Source organism: Hyperolius riggenbachi, chromosome 2, assembly GCF_040937935.1.
Source record: "Hyperolius riggenbachi isolate aHypRig1 chromosome 2, aHypRig1.pri, whole genome shotgun sequence".
In the NCBI taxonomy this organism is placed as follows: domain Eukaryota; kingdom Metazoa; phylum Chordata; class Amphibia; order Anura; family Hyperoliidae; genus Hyperolius; species Hyperolius riggenbachi.
Window position 1 is genome coordinate 75,649,988 of NC_090647.1, and position 26,409 is coordinate 75,676,396.

The 26,409-nt window shown below is 42.7% G+C and overlaps 1 protein-coding gene across 6 annotated transcripts in view; it reads right to left on the reverse strand.

Annotated features, from left to right (window-relative positions):
• LOC137545556 (protein mono-ADP-ribosyltransferase PARP4-like) overlaps positions 1-26,409 on the reverse strand; it is a 168,535-nt gene that overhangs the window by 118,534 nt on the left and 23,592 nt on the right. For all 6 annotated transcript variants that reach the window (XR_011026055.1, XR_011026054.1, XM_068266922.1 and 3 more), the window contains exons 4-13: positions 26,126-26,186; positions 24,226-24,334; positions 18,245-18,343; positions 17,717-17,866; positions 14,883-15,020; positions 12,441-12,614; positions 9,684-9,844; positions 7,624-7,761; positions 4,483-4,581; positions 1,355-1,538 (exon numbers count right to left, since the gene is read on the reverse strand). Coding sequence is in view for 4 of the 6 variants with exons in the window: in XM_068266922.1 (XP_068123023.1) it covers positions 1,355-1,538; positions 4,483-4,581; positions 7,624-7,761; positions 9,684-9,844; positions 12,441-12,614; positions 14,883-15,020; positions 17,717-17,866; positions 18,245-18,343; positions 24,226-24,334; positions 26,126-26,186 (1,313 nt within the window). In the remaining 2 variants the exon portion in view is untranslated. The remainder of the gene's footprint in view (positions 1-1,354; positions 1,539-4,482; positions 4,582-7,623; positions 7,762-9,683; positions 9,845-12,440; positions 12,615-14,882; positions 15,021-17,716; positions 17,867-18,244; positions 18,344-24,225; positions 24,335-26,125; positions 26,187-26,409) is intronic.

Consider the following 26,409-nt stretch of genomic DNA (forward strand, 5'->3'; position numbering starts at 1 on the left):
AAATCGCTACGGTTTGCTTTTTAACATAGGAATCGCGGTAGGTCATTTCCACTACCGCGATTCGTTTTTGTCTCAAACGCGATCGCACCGAGGAGCGATCTTTGCTGCGATTTTGCTATGCAGTGCATTGCATAGCAAAATCGTGAACGCAATCGCCGGGAAGTTTCATGCACTTGCGATTCAGCAATCGCTAGCGTTTAGCGTGAACGCTAGCGATTGCTAGTGGAAAAGGGCCCTTACTGCTGGCAGCGTGTACAGCAGGGGTCTCAAACTCAATTTACCTGGGGGCCTCAGGAGGCAAAGTCAGGATGAGGCTGGGCCGCATAAGGGATTTCACACAAAAAAGTCAATCAGCAGCAGCCGCCTCCCCCCCACCGTCCCTTGCATTGATTTTTATTTCAAAATCAAATTCACACTGAAGCAAACTATTTTGCCTATTTTACCTTATAGTTCACCGTGTCCCCGCCGCAAAACGACGGCTGCAGAGCCCCCAAATCGCCCGGGGGGCAATCCGCCGGCATTTCCTAGAAGGGGCAGAGCTTCCAGCTGTAGCTCTGCCCCTCCTGCCGTCAATCGCGGCGCATCGCCGCCTCTCCCCGCCCCTCTCTGTGAAGGAAGAGTGAGAGGGGCGGGCAGAGGCGGCGATGCGACGCGATTGACGTCAGGAGGGGCAGAGCTGAAGCTGAAAGCTCTGCCCCTTCCAAGAAATGCCGGCGGATTGCCCCCCGGGCGATTTGGGGGCTCTGCAGCATTCGTTTAGCGTCGGGGATGCGGCGGATTACTTGGGAGCACTGAAGTGAACTATAAGTAAGCTTTTGCCAGTGCGGGCCACAAAATATTGTATCGAGGGCTGCAAATGGCCCGCGGGCCGCGAGTTTGAGACCCCTGGTGTACAGTGAGTTACACTATTAGCGTGACTCATGGTACTCCAGTAGAGCAACGTTGCTGCAGTAATGCACCTTGCTAACAAGCATTACCATTAGCAATGTTCATTACTGTAGCAACGCACTCAAGTACTGTGGGTCACCCTAATAGCGTAACTCACTGTACACGCTGCCAGTAGTAACAGTAATATTGACGTGCGCGGTCTGTGCGCAGCAATACCACACTTTTGTGCATCAACCCCAAAGTGGCTAAAGGGAATAAATATAATGGATACACATGTCTAACTTAGTGCTATAACCCCATTGAGGATAGTTACTCATATGAGCCGGTCAAGTTGATGTCCTCTGTAAAGTGTTACAGAAAGTGTGTAAGGTGTGAGTACTATATAAGTAATGGGATGCACTTCACTGTCAGTAGGTAGAACAGTAAAATAATGAACAGTCTTTTCCCCCCTTCCCCCCTTACTCACCACAAAGTCAGAATTCTTCCACACATCACTGCGGACCCCGTGTATGCTATGGAATCCTTCAGGAGGTTCGGTGATGGTGTAATCTCTCTTCCCAACATCTTTTGTCCTACCCAAAGCCACATCACACACCACCAAGAGCCGTGCTCCAGTATTGCTGCTGGCTTCTGTGTATTTGACACTTGTGCTGCAGGAGAATAACAACATAATCCATTTTCAAAATGATATACTCTACTAGCTGGATTCCGTTCATGATAATGATTTTTTGAATCTCAGAAACTAATGGGTGGTATAGTAGCAAGGTGTTTAAGACTATTGCCTTGCAGTGGAAGATTCACATATTTTTTTCTGCTCCATACCAGTTGGAGCACCACAAGGTTCTGCTCTCAGACCTCTTCTCTTTCTCATCTACACTGATGTCCTGAGAAAGCCAAAACATTATTTTGGATATCAGTACCAGTTCTGTTCAGATGACACCCAAATCTAGCTCTCAACTTTGATACCCCTTTTCTACCATCTCATATTCCTTACTGTCTATCTGCTGTTTTCCCATTCATGCCCCCCCGTTTCCTAAAACTTAGCATGAGTAAAAGCAAACTTGTGGTAATGCCAGCATCTCTGATGCCCTGCCCACAATTACTTACACACATAGAAAACACAATAACGCATCAATGGATGTATTATGAAGGTGCTCGTTCACCTGGGGGCTGGGTAATGCCGATAGGTAAATTATCGTTAATGTTATATCACCAATATTCCACTAAGCAAACCCCTTTCTAGTGGTCTAAAGGTGGCCACGCACCATACAATTTGTTTATGATTCGATTATTCCGATCCAATCTTCCAACTGATCAGAGGTTTCGATCAGAATCTTTGAGGTACCAAACATACATTTTCGAGATTGCCACAATTTCAGTATAAAAGATCATAAACGGCGAAAAAATAGGTTGGTTAGAAAAATCAAGAGAAAAAAGTGAATTTTTCATAAAAACGTAACGTACAACTGAATTTACATTTTAACGTGATCTTCTCGAGCTTTTGCTTCCATTGTCAAGCTACATGCTTATATAATATTATATAATATATACATATACAGCAAGAAAAAGTATATGAACCCTTTGGAATTATATGGATTTCTACACTAATTGGTCAGAAAATGTGATCTGATCTTCATCTAAGTCACAACAATAGACAATCCCAGTCTGCTTAAACTAATACCACACAAATAATTAAATTTTTCCATGTTTTTATTGAACGCACCATGTAAACATTCACAATGCAGGTGGAGAAAGTATGTGAACCCCGAGACTAATGACATCTCCAAGAACTAATTGGAGTGAGGTGTCAGCCAGCTGGAGTCCTATCAGTGAGATGAGATTGAATGTGTTGGTTACAGCTGCCCTGTAAGGGGCGTAGCAATAGCCATAGCAGCTATAGCTGCTGCAACGGGGCCCTGGAGCAGAAGGGGCCCAGGTGCTACTTGATGTATTTACTACTAACTTTCTACACCCTCTGACTGTCTTAGTGCCCATGAACTATGTGCAGTGTAGATTGCACGGGAATGGAAATTGACAATAAACTCATATCCATAGGGTAGGGGCAGGTGGCATTGCCTAAGAGTGCCTCCATCTGGGACCTGAGGGCCCCATGAAAGTTTTCCTATGGGGCACCATGATCTCTAGCTACGCCACTGTGCCCTGTCCTATAAAAAAAAACCACACAGCAGTTTAGGGTTTGCTTTAACCAAGAAGCATTCCCTGATGTGAATGATGCCTCGTACAGAAGGATTAAAATTGTAGACTTGCCTAAAGCTAGAAAGGGTTATACAAGTTTCTCCAAAAGCCTTGCTGTTCATCAGTCCACGGTAAGACAACTTGTCTATAATTGGAGAAAGTTCAGCACTACAGGAAACATTTGGTTGAACTTATTGCTGCCAAAGGAGGTCAACCAGTTGTTAAATCCAAGGGTTCACATACTTTTCCCACCTGCACTGTGAATGTTTACATGGTGTGTTCATTAAAAACATGGAAACATTGAATTATTTGTGTGGTAATAGTTTAAGCAGACTGTGATTGTCTATTGTTGTGACTTAGATGAAGTTCAGGTCACATTCTATGACCAATCTGTGCAGAAATCCATATAATTCCAAAAGGTTCACATACTTTTTCTTGCTACTGTATATATAATATTCACATTACATATCAAACTCATTCCAGCTTTTCATTACATACATATAGACACCCAATCTTTAATCATTCCATCATTTTTATTGTTTATACAAGTAATAATAAAGTTTGGTATTTACTGAATAGTTGCATACAATTTTTTTCTGGTTGAATACAATCCATCACACACCATACAATTCTTGATAAAATTGTTCTGAATTTTCCAACATGACTAATCTAAAAAAAAAAAGTCAAAAAAATTGAAATTTGATTGGATTTCGCAACTGAAAACAAAAAAGTATTTTTGAGACAAAACGTATTTATCGAATTGGTGAAAAATTGGATCTTTTAATTGTATGATGTGTGGCCCGAAAAATCAAGAGTTTTTTTGTTTTTGATCAAGAAATCCAATCGAATTTGCCTTTTTTTTATTTTTTTTTTTAGAATAAACATGTTGGAAAACTCAGGCCAATCAAGAATTGTATGGTGTGTAATCCCATTCTTTCCTACAGGCTAAACCTAAGTCAGTTAATAGGACTAACTTATGGTTGCAATGCAACACCAAGATGATATTCATATTCTTGCTGATGTAATGAAGATTGCTGATGATTTATGCACCTGTATTCCTGATTGAAGCCAAATAAATTTCCCTTAACTGCTTGAGGCGTCCGTTGTCCAATTCAAGATATCAAGCCACTAAGTGCAAAGTCAAGTGCAGTCATTCTGGCTGCTGGTGCCAAATAAGGTTACCCCTGGCAACCACTAAATCACTTTCTAACATGTTTTATAACAGTAAAAATGAATAACTTCTTGTAGTGAGGAATAGAAGCATTTCTCAGTTATGTTGTCACCTCACTAGCGGTGTGATAAATGGCAAACTGTCCACGTGTGCACCTTGCATCCTGGGTGGCATGACAGAATAAGCCACAATACAAAGCAAAGTTAAATTAAATTGTTCCTTCATACCTTATTGAGTCACTGAAATAAATGCCACTTCCAAGGTTTCCAATATCTGTCCTCTCTAATCCAAATTCATCAACAATAATTTTTGGCAACAGTAGCCCACTGTAAAGAAAGCAGAAGAGGATTTGGCTAGTTTGAACAGCACTTGTTTACTCTAGAAGCATTTCTAGCTATTAAAGGATACCTGTCCCAAGGTAAAAGCAACCTCAGGTAAGCACAGAGGTGTGTTCATGCTGGATCCACATACCTCTGTGCATTGTCCGTTCCTCTCCTCGTCCTTCCTAGGCCCCATATTCACACCTTGAAAAATCTGACTTTTGGCTTAAAGAGACTCCGTAACAAAAATTGCATCCTGTTTTTTATCATCCTACAAGTTCCAAAAGCTATTCTAATGTGTTCTGGCTTACTGCAGCACGTTCTACTATCACCATCTCTGTAATAAATCAACTTATCTCTCTCTTGTCAGACTTGTCAGGCCTGTGTCTGGAAGGCTGCCAAGTTCTTCAGTGTTGTGGTTCTGTGATGCATCTCCCCCCTCCAGGCCCCTCTCTGCACACTGCCTGTGTGTTATTTAGATTAGTGCAGCTTCTCTCTGCTCTATTATCTTTTACAAGCTGGATAAATCCTCCTCTGAGCTGGCTGGGCTTTCACATACTGAGGAATTACATACAGGCACAGCTGTCTGCACTCTGCAGGAAGAAATAGCCTGACACTTCAGTGGAAGATAGCTGCAGGGGGAAAGAAACACACAAATGATCTCTTGAGATTCAAAAGGATGGCTGTATACAGCCTGCTTGTGTATGGATGTATTTTCTATGTGTGGACATACTGTACATCAATCTACTTCCTGTTTTGGTGGCCATTTTGTTTGTTTATAAACAAACTTTTTAAAACTGTTTTTAACCACTTTTAATGCGGCGAGGAACGGCGAAATTGTGACAGAGGGTAATAGGAGATGTCCCCTAACGCACTGGTATGTTTACTTTTGTGCGATTTTAACAATACAGATTCTCTTTAAGCCAAACTTTCAGACAGGAAGAAGCGCTTGCTTGGTGTGATGTTTCCTCCTTTCACCCTCCCAGTTCTTCCTCTTAGGGCCCTTTTCCACTAGCAATCAATAGCGTTCGCGCTAAACGCTAGCGATTGCTGAATCGCAAGTGCAGGAAACTTCCCAGCGATTGCGTTCACGATTTTGCCATGCAATGCACTGCATAGCAAAATCGCGGCAAAGATCGCTCCGCGGTGCGATCGCGTTTGTGTCAAAAACGAATCGCGGTAGTGGAAATTGCCTACCGCGATTCCTATGTTAAAAAGCAAACCGTAGCGATTTCAAAATCACTAGCGGTTTGCGATTTTGCGATTCAGCATCGCAAATGCCGCTAGTGGAAAAGGGCCCTTAAGGCCAGTGAATTGGGTGGGAAGAGGAGAGAAGGGTGATAGGAGGGAACATTGCAGCAAGCCTGCCTCTTCCTGCCCCATTTTAGCCAAAAGTCAAAGTTTTCAAGGTGTGATTATGAGGATCTGAGGGAACGAGGAGAGAAACAGACAATGTACAGAGGTATGTGGATCCAGCATGAAGGGGAAACAGGGCTGGCACTACCGTAAGGGATTACCCCAGGGCCCCCACATCCATAGGGGCCCTCCGTGTCCACCACCACCCTAATAAATTAGCTGGCTGCTGGCCAGAGAAATCCCCCCCCCCCCCCCCCGCACTCCCCCTTACAGTGTTATGAAGTCAGTGGGGACAGGCACACATTCGCCTCCTCTGAGCTCCAGGCATTGCAGGTCTATCTGTCTCCCCTGTATTGTTGTTGCTCTGCACTTCCTACTTCTCCATTTAGGCTCTAGTGCCCGATGTGAGAAGCAGGAAGTGCAGAGAAACAACACTACAGGGGATTCAGACGGACCTACAATGCCTGGAACTTGGAGGAGGTTAGTGCTGCTTCTCCCTGCTGCACTTTGTAACATGGGGGTGGTGGTGGGGATAATAATCATTAGGGGATGCATCTGGCCAGTATACTAGAGGGGGTGAGAAGAGGGTGGCATATCTAACTATACTGGGGGAAAGGGGGGCACATCATGCTACTTTACTGCGGGGACTGGGGAAGGGAGGGGGGCACATCTAACTACTATACTGGGAGGGTGGGAGGAGGAAATCTGACTATTAAGTTGGGGGGAGTCGTTAGGGGGAACATCTGACTACTATACTGGGGGGAGGGGGTGTCAGGGGGGCCCTCAGGTTACCTTTGCCCAGGGACTACATTGTAGCTAGAACCGGCCATGAGGGAAAAGGGGGGTTGTGTGATTTGTTAACAGCCTTTTGGTGCTCATTTGCAGACTACAGCAAGTAGTGTCTTATGCAGCACCTAAAGTTATTATTTTTAATTATTATGTATTGTATTTATAAAGCACCAAAATATTATGCAGCGCTGGACAATAAATATATACAACGATACAAGGATGACAGATGAAACAAGGTTGTACAACATAGAACAAAGTTGTATAAGGGAAACGGTACAAGATACATGATCATGTGATTTTGGGCTGGTTAGGTAGGCCCAGTAATACAAGTACAGGCGGTCATAGGACAGGAGCACATGATCATGTAGAATACACTAGGGAAGGGAAGACCCTGCCAGAGACTTACAATTTAAGGGATTGTAAAAAGGTAATTCTGTATTACAAGTCTTGTCTGGCTCTTCTTCAGAGTATTGCAAGAATATAACTGATCAGTGGTGTTGATAAGGCGCTGTGGTCCCTGATGCAAATTTTACATTGGGGCCCCCCAAGCAGTCTATATTATATATAACAACTGATACGGCGCACCAAAACCTGCCAATGGCAACTACAGTGTCAGAGGTGCAAGGAGGGAATGGGGAGCACTTTGTTAATGATTATCACTATTCAAAGTATCTATAGAAATGATTATTGTTAGCGCAGGACCAATAGAGAGCTAATACTGAAGTTGAGGGAGGGCCCCGATGTGGTCACAACCTCTGCACCCCCTATTGCCACGCCCCTGTAACTGATTCTTACATTAACAAGTATAGCTCAGCTGTTAAAAACATCATTGTACTGTTTTTCTTCTGTATAAGTCACCTTTCAAAAAAAAAAAAAAAAAAGGTAGCATAGCAGCATCCTTACCGGGAGAGGATCCCTACAAAATTGCATGGTAATGAGGCATGAAGCAAGGGCTGGATATTGCCGAGATCACTCTTAAAATGCATGGCTTCACTGACCCTCCCGATCCGGAACACACGTAAGACCTGAAACTCTTCATTGCTGTGAATATGGAACATCACAGTTTATTTCATGATTATGCATACATATAGAGCACCATCTACTGACAACTCAGCCCCATTTCCAACAGTATTAGGCTATGTATATTTACATTCCATGGTGACCACACATAGGGCAAGCTTTGGTTTACATTGCTGTTTAACTGGGCATGAAATAATATGAAGCAATGATAAGAACAACCAAGATAAATGGAGAACCCATCTACATTAACAGAAAGCATTGTTGGGCCAGTCTTTATTTTATATATTAAAATTCAGAATATAATTAAAAAAATGTATTCGCCAAGAACGACTGGATCGTACCCGGAATGGGAATTGGCACATGCATGGCTAAGAGCCGAAATGGATACAAACACAAGAAACAGCAGTGTTGACAAGACACATTAAAAAACATTGATTCATTAGACAGTCTATAGATAGCAGCATCCAGCGGCCTCAACCTTGGGGGGTTGCTTGAGGGGGAGGGCATGAAGTGAGTTCAAGAGGTTGACAGCATAAAGGGAGAAAAAGAGTTCCTATGTCTTAAAGTCCTAGTGGACATGGCTCGAAACCTACAGCCTGATGGGAGCCGACTGGCAATCCTCAACGCTCTGGAGAGCAGTCTGGAGTTGTAGAGAAGTTTAAGTGGGAGGAGGGGTCTCTCGGTGATCCTCTCCACTGATCTGATGAACCTCTGTAGTTTGTAACTGTCACTGGTGGAGGAGGCAAGGTACTAGCCCAGGATGTATGAACAGAGGACAGAATCAATGGTAGCAGTGTAGAAGCTTGCCAGGAGCTCCTGGGCCATGCCAAACTTCTTCAATTGGTGTAGGAATAATAGTCTCTACTGGGCTTTCCTCTAGGAAGAGGCTGTGTTTGTCTTTCATCTCAGGTTTTTAAGATGGTTTTACCAGGGAAGGGGACACAGGCTGTTCTTTTGACTTTGGTGCTGTCAATGTAGACTGGATGTGGGCATGCTTCCTGAAGTCGATGCTCATCCCGACTTGGCAGTGTTGAGAACCGGCCTGTTCTCCCTACCCCAGTTGCATATTCTGTCAACGTGCTGACGGTAGGCCTGCTCATCATTCTTAGTTACAAGGCCAGTCACAAGTTACAAGGTGTCATCAGCAAATTTGATGACCTTCACCGAGTTTGCCGTGGATATGCAGTTATTCGCATAGAGGGAGAACAGGATCGGTGACAGGATGCAGCCTACGTGATTGGCCAATCACTGACCAATTTTACCACCTCTGTGTAGTATGAGAGCTTACCTACACAATCTGCTCATAATATTCAATATATGTTTACCCTCATTCTACTTATAGGTGGTAAAATTAGTCAGTGATTGGCCAATCATAATTGAAAGTGTGTACCAGGCTAAAGCCTAGTGCACACTTTCAATTATGATTGGCCAATCACTGACCAATTTTACCACTTGCACGTAGTTTGAGAGTTTACCTACACAATTTGCTCATAGTATTCGATATCTGTTGACTCTCATACTACATGGAGGTGGTAAAATTAGTCAGTGATTGGCCAACCATAATTGAAAGGGTGTACGAGGTTTTAGTCTCTACTGAGCATGTAATGTACTAAGACAGGCATGGGCAAACTTGGCCCTCCAGCTGTTAAGGAACTACAAGTCCCACAATGCATTGCAGAAGTCAGACAGCCACAGTCATGACTCATAAAGGCAAATGCATTGTGGGGCTTGTAGTTCCATAACAGCTGAAGGGCCGAGTTTGCCCATGCCTGTACTAAGACATCATCTTTCTGCTGTTACTCTTGCTGTACACACACAGATGTTTCAAAGTCAGGGAAATTAATTGTGTCAGTTCTCTTCTACAACGTCCAGCCAAAATCTCCCAATACAGAAAGTCGACTTTTATAAAGTAAGATGTGAAGGATGATTGGACGGTCACTTACCTGTGATTGTTATCCAGAATGTTCTGTTTAACCTGATTAAATTCCTCAGAGTATGGATCAACATATTCTACTCTGCACCTGAGCGCTCGGTACTTCGCCACAGAGCTTGGGTAAGATCTTGAGGAGTTTGTCTCACAGACATTGGCCATGTCTCGAATTAGCTGGAAAGGAATTTCAAAAAAATGGACACTATATTAAAATAATCACAACACTGAAAAATGTAGTCGTGCATTTTGCTCGTACCAATGGTCTAGCACCATACAAAATAAATGGGATACAGTTGGGGACATCAAACTTGAAGAAGGACTCATCGACAAGTTAAATAATCGTACTCAATGCCAAGCCACTGCAGCTAAAGCTAACAAAATTTTGGGGTTCATTAAAAGGGAAATAAAAACTCGAGATGCTAGCATAATATTGCCCCTGTTTAACTCTCTAGTAAGGCCACATCTGGAATATGGAATTCAGTTCTGGGCACCACATTACAAAAAAAGATATTGCAGTTTTAGAGCAGGTGCAGAGACGAGCAACAAAATTGATACGTGGGTGGAAGGTCTCACTTACCAATAAAGGTTAGATAAACTGGGTTTATTTAGTCTAGAGAAAATACACCTTAGAGTGGATCTAATTAACATGTATAAATACATCAGTGGGCAATATAATAGCTTGGCGGATGAGCTTTTTGTCCCTAGGCCTTCTCAGAGGACACGATCTGCGCAAGGAGGAAAAAAACGTTTTAGCCATTTATTTAGGAAAGGGTTCTTTACACTAAGAGTGATTACGATGTGGAATGCATTGCCACAGGAAGTCGTTATGGCAAACTCTATACCTGCATTTAAAGGGGGCTTTGATGCTTTCCTTGCATTGAAAGACATCCATGGCTACAATTACTAGGTAATGTCTAATTATGTTGATCCGGGATTTTATCTGATTGCCATCTGGAGTCGGGAAGGATTTTTTTCCCTTTTGGGGCTAATTGGACCATGCCTTATAAGGGTGTTTCGACCTTCCTCTGAATCAACAGGGGTATGTGGGAGACGGGCTGGAGTTGTACTTTGTTCTCTGGTTGAACTCGATGGACGTATGTCTTTTTTCAACCAAAATAACTATGTAACTATGTAACTGTAGTGTGCTAAAGACCAAAGACAGCTTTGGCCTAAACAGCACATATTTATAAATGTAATTACATTCTCCAACTCTCCAGCACTTAACAGCTCTCTAATGTGTATGGTCATGCATGCTGATTTGGTATAGTGTACTATATAATCAATAGTACACTGTATCATAATTATAGGTTCCATATAATGACTATCACAACTGTAAACATTTACTTTCACATTTATCTAAAATTTGATCAGTAGTGATGGTCATGTCTAGGAGAACTCACGGAGAAGCATGTGATCAGTTTGATTAGTCAGTGTAAGACTGTTTGATTTATCCCATATGCGTTATCTACTTTGATTTTGGGGTACCTCCTCCCACCTCATAAAAGGGATAGGGGCTCCCCTTGTGATAAAACATCCAGTGGTACCTTTTTGTTTTTTTATTTGGAGTATGAGCTACCAAACCCAAAGGCAGACATCACATGGTAGTGGAGATGGAATTATCCACATGCTCGATGCAGTGGTTTCTTATTAGAAACCCACCTTTGTAAGTAGTATTAGTACATCCAGAAATACTACACCATATTGGCGCTCCTGGGCCCATATGCAATTAACCTTTTCTCCTGTGTTTTTCTCCTGGGTTATATTTTCACAACTTGTCATAAAATGCCTTTCAAGCCACCGGCAAGCAAGAAAGTACTCAAAATAAGTTTGATAGTACCTTTTCACCAACTTTTTGGTGCTTTTTCAATTGTAAAATGCTGAAAAGTTAGTTTAAAGAGAAGACGAAAATTATCTCCTAGGAGATAACTCGGGAAAAAGTTAATTGCATTTGGCCCCTGGGGTTCTCGGTTTCTTTTTTCCGGTCCCTGGAGTCCAATAACTGAATTTCATCTACTGGACACCCTGCACTGGTCCAGTACAAAATCACTGCATGCTGTTTTGGAAGCTAAGAGCCTCCATTTTTGCAACCAAATACAATTTTGCTACCTGGTTGTTTTAATCACTGGAAACTGGAGTTTCAGCTGGTTGTGAATGAGTGTTTTGAGTGCAAAGGGTTAATGCAGGGCCGGGCCGAGGCTGGCGCAGTGTAGAAGGGGGCGCACAATTCATTCAGCTGTCATTCCTAATTGTGTTTGAAGCAGAAAGAAATAAGAAAATGGGATACATGGCAGTGACTGCAAGCCAGATAACTAGAGATTAAGGTGTTGGGGAGGTTGGGAGCCCTGGGGCACCTAGTCTAATAGCAATTAGTGTGTGATGGCTGGGGTGGGAGGGATGGATGGGCACACTTTGCTGTCTAGCCTTGGGTGCTAAAGGACCTTGTCCTGCCTCTGGGTTAATGATTACTTGTATGGAAATTGACTACTCTCAGCACCTGCTTTTCCCTTATTCCTTGTAAGATAACCATGACCACCGTTGATTGAGTATGGGGTACAGATCAGACTGAGCCCCACAAGTGGGAACTAGTGTAACGGACACAATGTTCTCAGTATAGCAATGTGAAAAAGTGCGACTACTATATCAATGAGCGAGCTATGAAAACAAACAAGTGAAGTTACACAAGTTTGTACTATGTGTACCTCAGTAAACGTCCCATATTTTATGAATCTGTATTAATAAAACAGGAATTCTGCATTTGCCTGATTTTTACCTGGCACAAATCCTGTTTAGCTGTTAGAAACTTCTTGTCAATGTTTTTCCACTGCCTTCTCCTGTGAGGAATACACTGGTAAAACTCTTGCATCATTTTATCGATACTTTCTTCATGTTTCTCCTTGTTCAGCAAGTGGCGCAAGTGTTGAAGGATTCCTTCTGCTTTACTGACCTTCAGAAAAAGATAGGGATTAGAATAACCCTTTGTTAAATCGCATAAATGCTGCTCAGCAATAAAAGGCGAAATGAAGCAGATGTGAAGAATAATAAACGTTTTACTAAAGCTGTGTAGGCTTTGCCAGATAATGTACTTTAAATTGGTATCAGTAGGTCTATTTTTAACTGTTATAAGCTTCTGAATAGGTAAGAGGTCAGCAAAAGACCCCTTTACTCATTGACCTGAAAAGAGTAGGCCCCATGTTTGCGCTAAGAGGGTGTCAGGAAGGAGTACATATGATCTGGCCACGTGGTCATTTGGGCACAGGGAGAAGCTGAAAGACAAGGTATTCTTAGGGAATAGAACAAAAATATTTCCTAATTTTTTTCTGTGGCCACATAATTCGGGGTCCGGCAACTCTCAGCACCCAAATTATAGAACATATGTACGCAATATGGGTGTGCCACTATAGCCATAATTAGTGGCCTATAGCAGTGCCCAAACCAGGTGCAGCGTGAGTGACACCGAAACGACCTGACTCGGTCAGGTAGGTATCACATAATATTCACTTGAATGCAAACACTTCTTTATTGGGCCCAGGGGGTGCTGTAGAGTTGGTGCCTCTCAACACTGGACACCAGAATGTTAAAAGGGGTGCTGGAATTTCTGATCCCCAGTCACAAATGAACCCACTCTCATACAAGTTACTAATCGAATGCAACAAAACTGTATGCTGACCATTCACTTGGCTTTTAAATGCCAGTTTTCAGAATAGTAGGCAGACTCTATGAACTTGTTTTTAGTTTAAAAAAAACCTGTTTGGACAAGTTTTGGTTTCCGTCTTGCCTCTTGGCCTCATGGTCTGCTCTTCAGTTTATTATCACTACTTTACACTGAAGAAATGGATGAGGAATAGGACTTAAAGTGTACCCAAGGCAGATTAAGATTAAAAAAAACTTAGCTACTTACCTAAGAGGAAGGCCTCCGGCTTGAACCGGCGTTATCCCATGCAAGGATTGGCTTTAAAGTGTTTATCAGGCTATAAAGATGATTATTTAAAGATGGACTGTGTCCAAACAAAAGGAAGATTTATCATTTTTTAATGTGCAAATTTCTAGTTCCATTAAAAGAATCGCAGGATCACACATAAACATCTAAAATCTCAGACCAGGTGGTTTCCGTGCCGTGCACCAGTCCCGTAGCGCCTGGAATGCTACAGTCCACGGCCCATGCATGGGTAATTCGGGATTCCAGTTATTGCCGGGCACCAAATTACTTCTCCCCCCAAGTTGCTCTGACTCAGGGGGCAAAGTTCTGGAAGACATTTTGTCTGTGCTTAAACCATGCGGTTTCCAAAAGGTTCTGAGCTGAACAAATGCCGATCACATGCCATTTCCCATCCTGTACATGTAACCAGAAAGTTAAAACAGATGGTGATTGGCTGTTGTACAGTGTTCATCATCCATGGCAGCTGAAGGGTCCCAAGGTCTTCAAGGCTGCAAGCAGAGACTAGCAGGTGTTTTTCTGGTTTGTTTGTTTGTTTGTTTGTTTTTGGGGGGGGGGGTGGAGTGAATAGAACTGCATGCAAAGATTTTCAAACTCAATATGAAAGCCTGAGACTGAGAACGCAAATGATATGTAGTTGTTCCATGTATCAGCATTTACAGGAAGTGGTCACTGAAGAGACGGAACAATTCTAATGACCACACATTCATCACAGTGATTTTCTGTCAGCTATCTTTTAAAATCATAACAGGTTGCCAGCAGGTTTTCAGAGATTCGTAACAAGACAGTACATAAACAAACTCAACTAGATGTTTGGGGTGAGGTACCATTTCAACTAATGTATATTGAAATATATATATATATATATATATATATACACACACACACACACACACACACACACACACACACACACACACACACACACACAGTATGTATAACCAGTGGGGCCCCCCAAGCACTCTATACATAACAATTGATACAGCGCACCAAAACCTGCCAATGGCAACTACAGTGTCAGAGGGCAAGAAGGGGATGGGGAACAGCTTGTTAATGATTACCACTACTCAATGTATATATAGAAGTGATTATTATGAGCACAGGACCAATAGAGAGCTAATACTGTAGTTGAGGGAGGGCCCTTCAGGGCCCCTCTGGCCCAAGGGCCCCGATGCAGTCGCTGCCTCTGCCCCCCCTATTGCTGCGCCCCTGTGTATAACATTTGTGACATTTGTGTCTGTTTATACAAAGCACTGTAGGTAACAGTTTCCAGCTTACGTCATTAAGACTGATGCTTTCCACCGAACAGGACAGTACAGATGTCAGATGTCCCAGAGCTTCTGTCCAGATGGACTCCACCAATGCAGCAACCTCTGGAGACAGCTGTGTGACATTCAAGGCTTCTCCTAACAGCACCTACATGAATAAGGACAAAACAAATATATTTAAAGCAGGATCATCAGCCAAAAAATACAATTCTATTTCTCCACTGCACTGTGTTTATTATGCAGTCTACATGCAGTCTAGCATTCCAATATAATCCTAAATGTTACCTCAGTCACCTGGCTCTATTCTGGTACATTGCTGAGGAGAGGGAAGCTTGTTATCTCCCCTCCCATATTCCTGCTCCTCACTGATTGGCTGAGGTCAGTTCAGTGTGACAGGAGGAGGAGAAGGAAAATACACCTCGCCCCTCTGCAGAAGCTGCTGAAATATGATCTCTACTGTGCTCACATTTGTTTACAAAGCAAGCTAGATATGACAATGCAGTTTCTAGGAGAAAAAAAAAAAGTAAGGGAGGAAATTACATCAGGATTCATTTCAGTCAGAGGCAGTAAAGATGCAAACTGCCTGGAACAATGTTCTCTTTATTTACTATATAAAATGCACTGAAATCAAAACATGGATAGTACAACACATATGGTATGTAAGTAGTTTGTTTTTCATGGGATAGAATGGCTAATTAGTGCTGCTGTGGTTTTTAGGACGTAGAATCCACGTCCTGCATTAAAATTTGCCTACGCGCGTGCGCGTTCCCGCACATGCATGTGATCATGCACGCCCCCTGTGTGTGCACAATACCGTGCACGCTCTTGCACGTGACCGTGCACACTCGTGCATGTGCACAGTCCTGTGATTGATTGTTGCTAGTTAATAGCAACAATCACTCAGTGGAGTTAGGGGGAGTAAAGTTTTGAAAGTTAGAAAAAAAAATTAAAGTGACATGGTCCCAATAAAATAAAAAGTGTTGTTTTTTTTTAACCCCTAGCTACATTTTAACCCCAGCCTTACCTATTAACCCATTATTAACCCCTGCAATACTTATACCTGTTTATAAACTTTTAATGACTGCCAACTGTACAGCACTACAGCCCCCCTAGCGAACACATCCGATCTCCACAGCTGCGCAGACTGGGGATAACGGTCCACCACATGCTCAGCTAGTAATAAAATATGGCATATGGGGTATCGTTTTAACTGGGAAGGGCTAAAGAATCATTTATGTGTCTTATAACTGTGGGACGTGTCATTTGAAAATTAGTAAGGGTGAACAATGTAAAAAAATGTTATTTTCTGCATTTACACTGATATTTCCCCATAAAATGACTATAAAATAATATAGTTTTGGGAGAAAAATATTACCAAAAGAAAGCCTAGATTGTACTGAAAAAAAATCCCAAGATTTATATATCACTAATATGGCATTAGTAATTAAAAAGTTACTGTGTTGTATCAAAATGACACAGTTAAAGTGTCAAAAATGTCAGGAACCTTAAGGCCTCATTTACATCTGCTGCGCTGAGAAACGTGTGAAAGCGCGTGGTAAAAAATGCATGCACTTGTGCGCGCTTTAGTGCGCGTTTCTGTGCGTTGCACTTCTTTAAGGCTTTTGCTTAATGTAGCAGTAGCAGTTGTCAATAAAGCTATGTTTTTCTATGTAAATGTATTTTTTTTTCCAAATAGGGGTAAAAAATGCATGCGCTTAAAAAGCGCACCCATTCACTTGCATTGATGTGTGCTTTACAGCTCATCGCACAGAAATGCATGCAACACTGCTCAGCGCAGCGCAAAGATGTGAACCAGCTACATTTAATTACATGGGAAAATCAATACCTTGCTGAACGCGCAGGGCACTGCACTGTGAAAAGCGCACAGAAACGGCCCTGATGTGAACGAGGCCTAAGGGGTAGAAACTGTGGAACGCAAACCAGTTAAAGGACCAGAGACTGCTGGTACGGAAGTGATTAATAAAAAGAAAGAAAGGATCTGAAAAACCTTCCAGTGGAAATAAGCCCTAACTAATTTGACAATGTTTAAAGTGATGCCTAATCAATAAGCCCTACCCTAATCCTGCCCTTGTCTCTCCTCTAACCTCCACTAATGTGCACACATTATCACTGAAGCTAACACCCCCCTGCCTGTAGTGAGTGCTAGTTGTGTAATGTAGTCCAGTTATTGGAGCTCTGCACATCAATGCAGATAAATCCTTCAGGTATAAGTTTTGTTTGAAAGCGCTGCCATCTCTCCCACTGTGCAAATTGAATGTAAGTATACTTGTGGCTAGCTGCATTCACTGCTTCACATCCACTTAAAAAAAATATTTGATTAGAATTAGCACATAATTTGCATCAGTTTTGTATTCAAGGCATGCATTTAGTTCCAGAGGGGCTCTGCATTGCCTCTGTAGTCTTGCAATTCAGGTGCATCCTTGAGCGCTGTCACTTTTTTGTCTGTTTGTTTTAAGAAATGTGTATATCATTTATTTGATAAGCAGCACGAGGATTATTATGTTTTTATCGTTAGATTAGTGCTAGGTCTTCCCCGAGGGGGTACGTCACCGCCGTGGGGAAGTCTATTAGGTCATAATTTGTGCACACATTATCCCTGTAGCCAACACCCCCCTTTGCCTGTAGTGAGTGTTAGTTGTGTAATGTAGTCCAGTTATTGGAGCTCTGCACATCAATGCAGATAGATCATTCAGGTATAAGTTTTGTTTGAAAGTGCTGCCATGTCTCCCACTGTGCTAACCGCCACTTACTGATAACTACTCCTAACCTAAGGTCTAGCAGATGACTTGATATATATATAGTTTATAAAATCAGGCACATCACCTTTTGCAGAGCATGGGAAGCAAAGGGTTCGGCTTCCGGGGGAATTTTATCCATCTGCGTGAACCCGTTACTCTTCAGATCTGTCATTCGCTGTTCATATTTGTCACAAGCCTTCTCAGCAGCCTTAATCAGGTTGAATTTAATCTTTTTCTGTTGAGAGAGCATTCATTAAATACGCAGATACATATATACAATTTAAAAACATGAAAACTGAAATAAATATTGCACATTTTATTGTTCCTCTTTTGGGATGGCCCTGCTTAGGAGAACTCATGGAGAAGCATGTGATCAGTTTCATCAGCTGAAAGATTTGTAAGGTTTAAAAATAAAAAGTTGCCTTAGGAAATCAGCAGTACTAATTAGATGTTAGGAAATCTAACAAAGAAGAAAAACATGTGATAAAATAAATTGTCCTGGCGCACTAGCAAGCCTCTAATTACATTGGATGCTAAAAGGTTAATAGGATGCAGCCATAACAAAAGCAACCAATATTTTCCTGCCTGATAGTTTATGTTATCAGTATCTCACCTGGGAAGTGCCTGGTATACCCCGGACTGTGGACACTTCATAACGGAAGGGTTGCTGTTCATTAAAACAGAGGATTTCCACTATAGCTATTTCTTCACCCTGAAAAGATAACACAGAAGGAAAGAATTATTACACTGACATGTAAAACAACATCATCATAACAGGATACACTCAAGGTGGTCAACTTTAGGAGATTTTTTTGCTCCATTAGAAGTGGAATTCCCATAGGAAGAACTGATAAATGACCTGACAAGTGAATAAGCAGTCACCCTCACAGGTGTCAGTCATAATCCTTCCCATTCTGATTAACGTACATACAGTACAGTCCTGGTTAACCGGAACTCAGGCACCCAGCAGTCTCAACTACCTAGCATGCCTGGAGGTGTAGAACGGGGGAGTTCCTACCGCAGTTAGCAGAGTATTGCGCATCGATAGCGACTTACGAATGCTCCGGGCACCATTCTTCTTTCCTGTAGCTCCCAGAGGCTTTGCTGCATTCTTGCATCCTGACACCATCCTCTTCACCTAACTCCAATCCTCCATGTGAACAGGTGACAAGTTGCGCCTACCTGACTAAGGTTACCCCCAGGACTTAGCGCTCAAGGTATGGGGCTGAGGCTGGGAAGACAGGAGTACCATCAGAACCCACTAGACAAGGATAGGCATTGCTGCGTTATATCAGGAAGTAGTGCAGGATGCACTGTGGAGGAGCCAGCTCAGATCACAACAGGAGAGGACAGACAAGAAACAGGGAGGAAGAAGATTGCTCAGAGCTTCCAGTAACAATAATAAACACAATAAACAAGACAAGGACAGACAGGAGGGAATATGTATCAATCCATTCGCTACCGAAGCGATGATAAACGTCCACACAATTACAAATAAGACTTGACAGAACTGGAAGGAACCAATAGCTACTGCTGCTATTGCACATCCACATGGCAGGACCAGAAGGACTGTTCATGCCAACCACAACCACAGTGATGGCGACATCCAGACAAGCAGTACTAGAAGGAGCATTTATTCTGAAATCAGTTTACGTGTATATTCAAGTACACAAGTAGCCTTATGCAAATATCTGCTTAAAGAGGAACTGTCGCGAAAATCTTAAAATGTAAAACACATACAAATAAGAAGTACATTTCTATCATAGTAAAATTAGTCATATATGAATTTTCTCCTATGTTGCTGTCACTTACAGTAGGTAGTAGAAATCTGACATTACTGACAGGTTTTGGGTTAGTCCATTTCTTCATGGGGGATTCTCAGCAAGGCCTTTATTCTTTATAAAGACATTCCCTGAAAAAGATTTATACAAAGATGCTGGACAGCCTCCCATCTCACCGTTCACTTTTTTAGCAGTTTGTCCGGAACAACTGCCATTCACTAAGTGCTTTTAAAAATAAAGAAAACCCTATGAGAAGATGGGTTAGTCCAAAATCTAACAGTAATGTCAGATTTCTACTACTTACTGTAAGTTACAGCAACATATGAGAAAAGTAATTTATGGCTCATTTAACTCCAGAAGAAACATACTTCTCATTTGTATATGTTACTAGCTGATTGCCCGGCGTTGCCCGGGTATGTATTTGGCTAGTGTTGGCTCCGCCCACTTTTTCTAACCCTAACACACAATTACTCAATGACCAAGTTTGTGAGCTTTGCGGTCTTTGGAAACAATAATTTGCATTGAAATGAAAAAAATCTGATTGGCTGTTTGTGGCTCCACCCCTTTTCTGAATTTGAACCCCAGTCACCCAATGACCAACTGTAGCAGGTTTGAGGCCTGTGCCATTAACAGTGCAAGAATGGCAGCAATTAAATATTCCCCTTGAGAAGCAATAGGTGAAGTTTGATTCACTTTTGTAGGCTCCACCCACTTTTCTGAATATTTAACCCAGTCACCCAGTGACCAACTGTGCAAAGTTTGAGAACCCTACCATTAACAGTGTAAGTATGGCTGCAGTTTACATTTTCCCAGTGAAATTTGCATTTGTCTCCACCCACTAATGACGTGGAACTGCCTGTGTATGTATTTGACCGGTTTTGGCTCCGCCCACTTTTTCTAACCCTAATGCACGAACACTCAATGACCAAGTTTGTGAACTTCGAGGTCTTTGGCATCAATAATTTGTATATTCCCATAGAAATTAAACAAATCAGATTGGCTGTCTGTGGCTGCACTCCTCTCCAACATTTGAACCCCAGTCACCCAATGACCAACTATAGCAGGTTTGAGGCATCTGCTACAGCCCCGTTTCTATGGGTGTGTGATACGTGCAATCGCCCGGGGTGCTTTATTGTGCGGCAGGAGGGGGGGCGCCGGAGCGGGGGAACGGACATAATAGTTATAACTCACCTTCTTCATCCGTTCCCCGCAGTTTCAATATCTTTCCTCTCCCGGCGTCCGTCGCCTGGTAACAGCGCCCCCTGTGATGACATACCGCATGTCATCACAGGAAGCACTGTGACTAATGAGATAGATGCCGGGAAAGGAAGGACATTGAAGCAGCGCGGTTCGGCGGAAGCAGGTGAGTTATTACTATTATGTTCGCTCCCCCCGCTCCTGCGCCCAACTCATACCGCCCATACCAACTAACCTAAACTGTGGGAACCTACCTAACTAACCTAAACTGCAGGAACCTACCTATTTATCCTACACTGCAGGAACCTACCTACCTAACTAACCTATACTGCGGGAACCTACCTAACTAACCTATACTGCGGGAACCTACCTAACTAACCTATACTGCGGGAACCTACCTAACTAACCTATACTGCGGGAACCTACCTAACTAACCTATACTGCGGGAACCTACCTAGCCAAGCTATACTGTAGGAACCTACCTAACTATCCTATACTGCGGGAACCTACCTAACTAACCTATACTGCGGGAACCTACCTAACTAACCTATACTGCGGGAACCTACCTAACTAACCTATACTGCAAGAACCTACCTAGCCAAGCTATACTGTGGGAACCTACCTAACTATCCTATACTGTGGGAACTTACCTAACTAACCTATACTGCGGGAACCTACCTAACTAACCTATACTGCGGGAACCTACCTAGCCAAGCTATACTGCGGGAACCTACCTAACTATCCTAAACTGCAGGAACCTACCTATCTAACCCATACTGGGGGGACCTACCTATCTAACCTATACTGGGGGAACCTACCTATTGAACCTATACTGGGGGAACCTACCGATCTAACCCATACTGGGGGAACCTACCTATCGAACCTATACTGCGGGAACCTACCTATCTAACCTATACTGCGGGCACCTACCTATCTAAACTATACTGGGGGCACCTACCTATCTAAACCACACTGGTGGCAACTATACGGGCTACCCTATACTGGAGGCACCAACGTAGATAACCTATAAAGCAGGCACCTACCTATCTAACCTACACTGGGGGCAACTATGCAGGCTACCCTATACTGGAGGCACCTACGTAGCTAACCTGTTCAACCTGTACTGCGGGCACCTATGCCTGGCTCCATGGGGGTGGGGTGGGGGGCGATTTTTACACCCTCGCCCTGGGTGAAATTTAGCCTAGAAACTGCTCTGATCTGCTAATACCAGTGTAAAAATGGCAGCAATTTAAATATTCCTTTTGAAAATCAACAGGTGAATTTTGACTATTTTGGCTATTATAGGCTCCACCCACTTCCCTGAATATTAATCTCAGTCACCCAGTGACCATCTTGGCAAAGTTTGAGATCCCTGCCATTAACAGTGAAGAAGGGCTGCAGTTTACATTTTCCCATTGAAATTTGTTTTTGGCTCCGCCCACTTTTTGTAAACTGGACACACAGTCACTCAATGACCATGTTTGTGAGCTTTGGGTCCTTGGCATCAATAATTTGTATTTTCCCAGTGAAATGAAACATCTGATTGGCTGTTTGTGGCTCTATCACAGGCATGGGCAAACTTGGCCCTCCAGCTGTTAAGGAACTACAAATCCCACAATGCATTTGCCTTTATGAGTCATGACTGTGGCTGTCAGACTCCTGCAATGCATTGTGGGACTTGTAGTTCCTCAACAGCTGGAGGGCCAAGTTTGCCCATGCCTCCTCTATCCCCTTTTCTGAATTTGAACCCCAGTGACCCAATGATCAACTGTACCAGGTTTGAGGCTTGTGCCATTAACAGTGCAAGAATGGCAGCAATTTTAATATTCCCTTTGAAAATCAACAGGTGAATTTTGATTGTTTTTTTTAGGCTCCACCCACTTTTCTGTATAATAATCTGTGCCATTAACAGTGCAAGAATGGCAGCAATGTAAATATTCCCCTTGAAAATCAAAAGATGAATTTTGATTGGCTGCTGTACACTCCACCCACTTTCCTAAATATTAATCCTAGTCACCCAGTGGCCAACTGTGTCAAGTTTGAGAACCCTGCCAATAACAGAATGGCTGAAATCAATCTAACAAATCTGATTGGCTGTTTGTGGCTCCACCGCCTTTAGTGAATTTGGTCCCCAGTCACCCAATTACTGACTGTATCAGGTTTGAGGCCTCTGCCATTAACAGTGTAAGAATGGTAGCAATGTAAATATTCCCCATGAAAATCAATAGCTGAATTTTGATTGGCTGTTGTAGGCTCCACCCACATTTCTGAATAATAATCCCAGGCACCCAGTGGCCAATTGTATCAAGTTTGGGAACCCTGCCATGTAAAAAATTAAGTTTCTGGCACCGCCCACTTTTTGTAACCTTGACATATAGTCACTCAATTACCAAGTTTATCAGCTTTGGGATCCTTGGTATCAATACTTTGTATATCTGATTGGCTGTTTGTGGCTCCGCCCCTTTCTGAATTTGAACCCCAGTCACCCAGTGCCCAGCTGTACCAGGTTTGAGGCATCTGCTATTAACAGTATAAGAATGGTTGCAGTTTAAATATTCCCTTTGACAATCAAAAGTTGAATTTTGATTGGCTGTTGTAGGCTCTACCCACTTCCCAAAATCTTAATCACATTCACTCAATGACCAACTGTGCAAAGTTTGACAACCCTGCCATTAACAGTGTAAGAATGGCTGCAGTTTATATTTTCCCAGTAAAATGTGTTTTTGGCTCCACCCACTTTGTGTAACCTTGTCACACAGTCACTCAATGACCAATTTTGTGAGCTTTCAGGTTCCTGGCATCAAAATTGTGTGAATGGAAGCAGTTTATCCAGCAAAGAAATCTGATTGGCTGTTTGTGGCCCCGCCCCTTTAGTGAATTTGGACCCCAGTCACCTAATGACTGACTGCAGCAAGTCTGAAGCCTCTGCCATAAACAGTGTAAGAATGGCAGCAGTTTAAATATTCCCCTTTAAACGCAATAGGTGAATTTTGATTGGCTGTTGTAGGCTCCACCCACTTTCCAAAATCTTAATCTTATTCACCCAGTGGCGAAGTGTGGCAAGTTTGAGAACCCTGCGATTAACAGTGTAAGAATGGCTGCATTTTTTCCCATTTAAAAGGAATGGCTGAATTTTGATTGGCTGTTTTATGCTCCACCCGCTTTTCCTGGATTTGTAACCTCGGTCACCAAGTGACCAACTGTGCCAAGTGTGGGGACTCTGGCTTGATTACTGTGAGAATGGCAGCCTTTTACATTTTTTCCATTGACTTGAATGGGTGGAATCTGATTTGCTGTTTGTAGCTCCGCCCAGGTGGGCAGGGGGGCCGCGAGACCCCCAGAACCTATCATCCCAGGTAGTAAGGAACCTGTATACCAAGTTTCGTTCAAATCGGTCAAGGGGTTTTCGAGTGATCGCGGCACATACACACACACACACACATACACACACACACACACACACACATACATCCGATTTTATATATATAGATTATAGTTTAAGATTTTCGCGACAGAGGTCCTTTAAGCCCAGCTTAGTTCACACACAAAAAACCACTGCCGTGTCAAATATCACTTCACTTTGAGCAATATTACTCAGTTCAATCAACAAACATACTTTCTGAAAAAAGCTGTACTTTGCCACTTCTGTGTCAGGTGGAAGATATTTTTCAGCTGCTTCCTCTTCAAACTCTTCATCTACTTCCTCTTCAAATTCCTCATCACCTCTGAAATACAGAAGAAACGGGTGGGCTTTTGAACAGACATTTCACACAGTTTGTGTTGAGACATATGTCAGTTTTTGCATACAGATATTGCTATGTAGCCACCACTTACAGTAGGTGCTTTCACCTGATGATCCTCGTGAACAGATTCTGGACTAGTCCGTTTCCATGTGAACGCTTCTGAAGCTTTCCATACATTTTTCAAAAACCCTCCCTGGTGAAGGCCTATTCAAAGATACCATCTTAGCTTCCAACTCACCTATCATATCACCTATTGGACTGTGTCACTGTTATTATTATTATTTAGTACTTATAGCGCCAACATATTACGCAGCGCTGTACAATGTATATATATATCTTGTCACTAACTGTCCCTCAAAGGAGCTCACAATCTAATCCCAACCATTGCCATATGTCTATATTATGTAGTGTAAGTACTGTAGTCTAGGGCCAATTTTAGGGGGAGCCAATTAATGTATCCGTATGTTTTTGGAATGTGGGAGGAAACCAGAGTGCCCGGAGGAAACCCATGCAGACACGGAGAGAGCATACAAACTCTTTGCAGATAGTGCCCTGGCTAAGATTCGAACCAGGGACCCAGCGCTGCAAGGAGAGAGAGCTAACCACTTCGCCACCGTGCTTGTAGCTGTGAGATCTTCAATAAAGGAGAAGCTAGGGGAGGACCCTACCAGGTTGCTATTCTATTAATTTTCTTCTGAGTTTCCTCACAGGTGATATTTTCACACCTTATCAATAAAACAACTTTTAAAGAGGACCTGAGATGAAAGATTGCAGAAGAATGGAACCACCTGGGAAGATGGCAAGGGAGGCAACAGAGTACATGCGGCTGGAGGAAGCCCCAGGTAAGTATCATTTATTTCAGATCCTTCATCTCAGGTACACTGTAACCACTTGAGGACCACAGTGTTAAACCCCCCTAAAGACCAGGCCATTTTTCAATAAATTGGCCACTGCAGCTTTAAGGGCTCGCTGCAGGGCCGCACATGTCAACACACAAGTGATTGCTCCCCCCCCCCCCCTTTTTTTTCCCCACCAACAGAGCTTTCTGATCCCCCCCCCCCCCCCCCCATGTTTGTTTTTTTGTCAATATTTATATCTATTTTTTACTAATAAATTTCCTATTTTGTTTCTATTTTTCTCCTAGTCCCTCCCTCCCCCCGCCAGCCAATCACTGTGACTGATTGGCTGTCATAGGCTTTAGCCTATGACAGCGGATCACCCCCAAGCCCACAGAGGGGACAGCCGTGTCACATGGCTCTCCCCAGTACAGTGCTGCCATGGATCACAGCGCTGAACAAGCTAAATAGACGGCGGTTTCGCCGTCTAACAGTCTCCTAGCGGTAATCGCCGCTGGGAGACTCTGCTCTGCCTACCAAGCGGAGATGCACGTGCAATAGCGCGCGTGATCTCCTGCAAAACAGACCCAAGGACCTTACCCCAATCTGCATTAGGCAGTCTTGGGGCTGCCACCGCGGTCACGCCCATCGGCGTGACACGGTCGGCAAGCAGTTAAGTCCCCAAGAAGTAAGAAAATACTCAAAATAATTCTGATAATGCTTTTTTATCTACTTTTTAGTACTTTTATAGTTGTCAGGTGCTGAATAAATTATCTTTCTGGTAAGATAAAAAAAATCTCTAAACTCCAAATCCAACTAAATGGGTGTTCTAAGATAGACTAAGTATTAAATATAAAAAAAAAAAAAGTTACATGAACAATATATAGATTTATGTGAAGTATACGTGCATTGAACATTTGTAATAAGGAATGAATACCTTTCATTCAGGCCAGTTCTGGTGTGCTTCATACATTTTGTATGACATAGACTTTTGTCATCTGCAAAATTAATACAAAAATACATTTATGCATTATACAGTTTTTTCTCTTTTCTCATTTGAAATGTGAGAGCATATAAATGCCATCCAAGTAGCATGCAGATTGTAGAATCCACTCTCCATAACATTTCATCCATATTATTATTATAACACAAGCGTCCAGGAGCTCCACTATAAGGCTCAAAATAAAAGAATTGGTGTGCCAAGGTCCTCACCCCGGTACC